The 7,275-nt window shown below is 38.9% G+C and overlaps 1 protein-coding gene across 1 annotated transcript in view; it reads left to right on the plus strand.

The window, feature by feature from the left end:
- The window catches only part of agbl4 (AGBL carboxypeptidase 4), a 336,625-nt gene extending 329,595 nt beyond the window's left edge, over positions 1-7,030 (plus strand). The window contains exons 12-13 of the mRNA XM_028443884.1: positions 6,304-6,397; positions 6,539-7,030. Coding sequence (XP_028299685.1) covers positions 6,304-6,397; positions 6,539-6,668 — 224 coding nt within the window. The 3' untranslated portion in view covers positions 6,669-7,030. The remainder of the gene's footprint in view (positions 1-6,303; positions 6,398-6,538) is intronic.
- Positions 7,031-7,275: the final 245 nt, after the last annotated feature.

Consider the following 7,275-nt stretch of genomic DNA (forward strand, 5'->3'; position numbering starts at 1 on the left):
CATATCACACAGGTAGGCCCAGATTGGCAAGTGCTCACATCTCATCACCGACTCATTATGTGCACACAGTTGATGGTGGAAACGTTGTCGTCATGCTCTGATGAACAACAGTTATCACGTGAGCATCCACAAACATGCACGCCAACTGTGTTGAGGGGGGTTTTTGTGGATGTTGATAAGGCTGATGTTCACAGAAGCCTGGGAGAGATTGAATGTAGACCGTAGCTTTAGTCAAAGATGTGATCTCAGAGTGTTTGATGTGCTGAGAGGAGCGGAGGTGACCATCAAAACACAAACAGATGGAACTTAAACATGGACCAAACAGACAGTTTAAGATTGAGTTAAAAATGGAGCGAACATATCCAAGTATGGCTGTAAGTGTGGGTAAACCATTCGTAAACCAATTGACACGTTCAGAAAGTGGAGATAATGTTCATTTATACAATAAAGCACAAAATTGGCCTTTGGAAAGTGTGTGGATATTTTAGCTTGTTTTACTTTAGACTTTGAGAATACATAAATAATGTATTGACCTTATACTATGTACATTAATTATTTTAATGATCAAGAATAATCTAAAATGCATGCTAAATTCACATAACGAAAAACTTTCAGATAATCAATGCAAGCTGTCATTAGTTGATATTTGTGTTTAGTCTTCTTAATAATGACTGACATAATCAGGTGAAGAGTTCATTGTTTAAAAATGTGACAAATCTGCCACAAAGCAAACACATATTGTTTCTTTTCTTTGTTTTGTGGCATTGAGTTAGTTTTATTTTTCTTTGTTTGTCATTAGACTGAAACAAATAAAATAACTAGAATAACAATGGCCCTAAAAAGGAACATAAAGATAGATGTGGAACTATAAAACCACAGAGACTTTTTGTGTTTATTTTTATTATTGACTTTGACTTTTTACTTTAAAGATTTAGAAACAAATTGTTTCTCAACAGAGAACAATTTTTCCCCACAAAGCGTAATGACTAGTACATAAAAATTGTATCTTTTTTTATTGTTTTCCAGGATCATCTCATACCTAGTTATACTGTAAGAAGCTTCACATATAAGACATTTTTTGTAGTTTATTTCATTTTACTGCTAAAGTTTCAGAGCTCGTGTCCCTCACGGTGACAGTTCATCTTGTCTGGGATTCAAATCAGCTTCCTTTCCTCCCTTTGGGCGACAGGACGCCATGTCTTTGAGTTTGCTGATGTGCTATTGGGACAAAAATGTCCCTCTCTGCATTGCTGTTGTTTACTGACCTCTTAATTAGCATTGATAATGAGGTCCCTTAGTGTCAGTGCAGTGACAGGCTCTGTCAGTGGCCTGTATTGATGACTTGAATGTCCCCTTGCTTGTCTCCTTGTTAACTCCTGTCTGATCTAGACTGCATTATTGTCTTGGTGGTTCTGCCTCTGGGACCCTTGTTGTCTGTTTGTCACCTTGTCTGTGTGTCTGTCAGGGCCAGTCACAAGAGACGTGGTGGTGAACGTCGCTAAATGCAGCGCTGACAACATAGGGCTGCAGTAAACAAGTCATGAGACCCCATTGTCTCACATATGTCCCATATCTCATCAGCGTATAAGTCGACCTGCCCTTGAGCCGTGACAATGACCTGCTATTGATCAGACAAGACCATTGTGTGTACCGAGATGTTAAAACACCTTGCAGTGAGCCAGGATCGTGAAAGGCCGTACACACACACACGTGCACACACACTGGTGACCTCTATAAGATGAATAGCCATCACACAACACAACCATCACGGTAAAACTCTGAGCCACGGTCAGTTGGTGATATTATGCGGTAACACTTTACTTGAAGTCTTATACATAAGGCTGACATTAGGCTGTCTTTATCTGTCATCAGCAGACAAGCTAATGAAGGCTGTCATTAAGTGTCGTTTGCTAAATTATGACACCTTTGGAGCTATGTTGGCATTTTTAGGGTTAGGTGGAGGGATCTAGTGGGGTTAGGGTTAGGGTCACAAAGGGTTAGAGTTAGGACAACACTTAATGACAGCCTTCATGACAATTTATTCATGCTTTTTTTGCCACATACAAACACAAAGACAGAGACAATTACGGAAAAAATGCTGACAGGTTAGCATAGACAGTATTTACAAATTGTATACAGTAAAGTGTGCGTGCATGTGTGGTGTGTGTGTGTTTGTGTGGGTGGGTGCATGTGTGTATGTGATATAATAATTATAATATTGGTATTGCACAGGGTGAGGGGAAGAGTCAATAACAAGTTAATAATAGAGAAATATGAAGGGGACAGGAACTATATCTATACAGTATATATAATATAATTTATACACAAAACAATAACTTGAACGGAGATGTCATAATTCTCTCTGTAAACGGCACTGAGTGGGGCGTGGAGGTGGGCTCTGGGTAGGATTGATGTTATCATCACTGTAGAGGTAGGACTGATGACATCATCACTGTAGAGGTAGGACTGATGACATCATCACTGTAGAGGTAGGACTGATGACATCATCACTGTGGAGAATGATACCGTTAATAAAGTATTTCATAAATGCTTTACAAAATAATTTATTAACGGTATCATTGCAGTCCAAACAAATCCGACGTCGAACACCCTTGAACCAAGCAGCAGCCATGTTGAAACTCTCAGGACAGTTTGAGCAGAGATATTTGAGGAACACACACACACACACACACACACACACACACACACACACACACACACACACACACAGACAGACAGAGATTCCTTGCTTTTATAGAGAGATTACAGCGTTATGTCAGCCTTTATAAACTGTATATATAACTTCAAGTAAAGTGTTACCTTTTATGCAATATACTGTGTCCAAATTCAACAGAAATCCAACCAAATTTTAATCCAAGCTACTTTCTGCTGCCTTGGTAGCCAAAGGTTTTTTTCTGGGCCGACAGTCAGGATATCCTCTGTCTCTAACTATATACCCTTCAGTATACACTCTGCTTCTGGACCTGGCTGTCCATCACAAAACTTTATGTAAGAGAGGATGAGTCGTGACAAGCCAAGCTGAGCAGCCATCTGCGCGATGGGGTTTATCAGGTATTTCTGTCGCTGATCCTGCCAGGCCAAAGAGCTCAGGACAGGCACTGAGAAATGCTGATGAAAGACACCAAAAACTTTCTAGAGGTCATAATGACATTGATGTACGGATGTGCATCCAAACTTTAGGATATATAATACAGTAATACAATACAATGTTCCCTAATGTGATAAGCTCCCTCAGTAATTGACTCTAAAAATGATGAATCTCCCACTATAACCAATAGCTGCTGAGAATAGACTCATGTGGACCATTTTTATTCATTAAAGCAGCTCATAGTGAGTAGGAGACTATTAGTATTCTTGTCTGATTGGTGAGTTGCTTCTACACAAGCAAAATAACATGAAAATGAATGCAATGTTATTTTGACATTAGCACAAAAAAAAAGACATGACCTTAGACAAAGACAAGTCTAAGTAGATATGTTGATCACAAAGCTATTATAAGGGGGCAGAGTGAGACACTCATCTGGCTTCTGGCTTGCAGTGTTGTAAATAATGCATAAATAAGGTTTTCACACTAAATACATCCGTTTCCCACTCCAAATTTAATTAGATTTAAAACAATTGAGACCAATGGTTCTAAACTGATGAAGAAAAAGCCGTGACATAAATTCAGGTAAATGTTTAAATTCGAAAATATATTTAACTAAGACATTTTTAAACTGTCTGTATTCTAAAAGAAAATGTAACTAATTTAACAGTATTTATATTAAAAACAAGGATTGATGGTGTGTCATTTTCAGTTTTATTGCCTATTCACTTCCTACAAAAAAGAAGCACAATAGGTTTTGAGAAACTCACTAAAATTGTTGTGACCCACTTTTGGGTGCTGACCCATGAGTTGTGACCCTCTGCTCTGGATGATAACATGGTAATATAAACACGTAAAACGTGTCATTTGATATCTCACAGCTGATGAGCTGACATATTAGATCAGGGATTTTTAAAGGAGCTGAATCTTGGTGGTGAAACTAAACATCAGTTTGATCACACGGATCCCAAATGAATAAGAGAGCCAAATATTTACTTTAGTCATTATAAAATAAAGAGAGACACACATTCATATACACTGGTGGTATTACTCAATATGGCCTAATGTGGGACTCCCAGACAAACAACCAGATGGGCTTTAAACAGAAAGTCTGGAGCCATGTGGAGACTGTTGCCATCAGCCTACAAGGTGAAGGATGACACTTCTGATTAAACTCAGTATCTCTCCATCAAAGGTAAAACCCTCTCCGTAGAGGGGCTTACTTGCATATTTACAGCCGAAGACGGAAGTGTGTGCATGTCTGTTACCTGATGAATGACAGCCTACAAAGCCAGAGGTGTACACACCCCCAACCCGACTGCCTGCTGAAATCATGGATGGATGGTTTACAAGTTAACAGCTTTTGGCCAATTGCCTTTCACATTTATAGCAAAGACGATTATTGCAAAAGGCAATTTTTTATCATAAGGAAAAACAACATAAGGGGGAAATGACCAAATATCCAATTCTCTTTGTTTATTTTAATTCTTCATTTCGTGTGTCAGTTGTTTCAAACACAATACAGTGACAAATCACTCTGCAGGTGACAGGTGGTATCTGAGTGTCAACGACGGGGGGGGAAGAGACAGATTATGGCCGTGTGTTGCTCCATCAGCCTGGTGAAGAATGGACGTCATTCCCATAAGGAGGGAAACCCTAAATGAATCTGTTTGATTTTTTGAGTCCAGATTCATCCGTTGTGAACATGAATGTATCGATGAAGGATAACGGAAGGAGCGAGATATATGTCTCTAGGAGGGAAAAGACAAATTAGCAGATGTTTTCTAATGTCCTCATTGCGGTGCCCCGATTAAATGTCCTTCTTTCAGATTGATTTTCAGTGGTTTACTGTTGATGATTAATCATCCAAACCTGATTGACATTATTACTCGCCTTGGCCTAATGATTGCTGGTTTAACCACAGCACTCTTTGACGCTCATCCAATGTGTAAAAGCTGTGCAATTATTGAATTGTCAGTAATGTGATGAGGGACAGAAGGGTGATGGCTGCACTCACCTCTGAATATAATCAAGGCCTCTGTGTTTAGGTAATGACTGCTTGTTATTCATGCATGTTATTCATGCATCCATCATGCATTCAACATTGTTTATTGTAATCCCTCTGGTATATTGGTGATTATCGAAGCTTTTTAAACATCTATGTGTTGAAAACAAACAGAGATATTGTATCCTATGTCAATGATATGGAGCAAATGAATTTATAAGGTGTGTAATCTTTTTACAATGAAGTTGCTTTAAAGGAATCCTCCACTGTTTTTACAAATGTGGCCTAAAACCTTTGAAATGTCCTCATTAGAAGATCTATGCCCAACGAAACCGTATTCGTTTTATTAACTGTTTAAAATGGGACTACTTTATCGTTTTCGAGTCTGTGCACCGCCATGTTGAAATGACGTCATTGATGGCGCAAATCGCCCCTTCAGTCCATTGAGTTTTATAGAAGTGAAGGCATTCAGGGCTATTTAGCAGCTTTTTCAGTCAGAATGACAACATTTGTGCTGCTTTGGGTTGCTCTAAAAATCAGTCTAAGTGATGGTGTCACGCCAAGCGCTCAGAGCAGCAGTTTGATCGTGGTTGCCTGCATTTACATGCAACCAGAGCTCTTCTTTTCTTCTTCATGCCGCCTACGAAACAGCAGAGTTGGAACTTTCGCCCCCTGCGGTCACAGATTTTTTTCCGGCTCACGGACTTTGTTTATCAAATTTCGATAAACAAAAAAGGTTTACATTGACTTTTTTTTTTTTTACTTTTACTGATTTTTTTTTTTCTTGCAGACACTGTATCACGCGAGCATTTCCTTTACTGACACCTGAATAATCTTAGTTTAATAACAGTACTTATATTTTTTTTTGTCTGTTGAAAAATAATAAGATCTGCACCATTATCCAAACTGCTCCAGAGAGCCACCACATGATCCCTGGACTGTTTATCGCCTATTTTTGTTATGATTGCATCATCATCCATAGCAGGAAACCAGAGAGAGTCCTCAGCTTGGAGCTCTACACAAGCTTCCTCTTTTTGAGTAAAGCCTAGGTTTAGCTGCTTCTGTTCCCTTTTATATACGTATACTGTACATTCACTGTGATTGATTACTTTTTTTGTAATTGTGTTGGACTGAACAATTTTTCTGCTAATATTTCCACCCATGTTGGCCAATCTTAACTGTGTCCTTTCAGACATGAAGCTGGGCAGGAATGTGGCCAGAACGTTTCTGGATTACTACAAACTGAATTACCTGGTCAAATGTAAAGGACCAACACATATTCAAAGGTAAAATGCTGTCTTAATACCTACGTATATAAATGTGTATCCTAATATAATAGTTTTTAGCACAAGAGATATTTTTGCTTTGTTGTTTTCAGATCTCTAACTCTCCTGCTTAGTCATCCATGGTAATGTTTTTGTTTACAGTTCTGAGGTGACGTTTCGGACAAGCGGCAGTTCTGCAAAGGGCAACAGCATTGTCACAGACACAGACACAGAGGAGAGAAGCCAGAACATCAGGCAGACTGACAGATTGACACAGACTGAGCATGCATAAAATGCAGAGCACCGTGGCAGGATGCTGCTTCACACCTCATTGCATTTAAAAGCTTCAAGTCTCCCCACTTTTAAAGAGTTATTTCACAGATTTGCAACGATGGGATGAATTGTGCTTGCAGGACTGAATTCAGAACAGATTCCCACCTGGGCTGCAGAGTAACGAGAAAACCATTTATCTTCAAATGTCAGAGAAATAGGGTTATCACCTGGATTTTCATCTGAGTTTAACATCTGCTCATGTCTATCTTCTATCTATAAAGCAAGGAATCTATGTCAGTGTGTCTGTCTGTGGCTTAAATATCTCTGCAGTTCCACTACGAAACAGAGCTGAGACTTTCAACATGGCTGCTGCTTGGTTCAAGGGTGTACAACGTTGGATTTGTTTGGACTGTAAAGATATTGTTAATAAATTATTTCTTAAATGCAGCTTTGCAGAATAGCTCAATGTTAAGAAATTGTTGATGATGTCACAAGTTCTCTTGAATAAAGCAAGTTCCTTTGCTGATGATGATGTCATAGGTTTTTTCAGAGTCTCAAGCACAAATAATGGAGGAGGGTTGGATGTATTAGCTAGCAATTCCACCCCACACAACAGTCTTTTAATT

The sequence above is a fragment of the Gouania willdenowi genome, chromosome 4 (assembly GCF_900634775.1).
Source record: "Gouania willdenowi chromosome 4, fGouWil2.1, whole genome shotgun sequence".
Classification (NCBI taxonomy): domain Eukaryota; kingdom Metazoa; phylum Chordata; class Actinopteri; order Blenniiformes; family Gobiesocidae; genus Gouania; species Gouania willdenowi.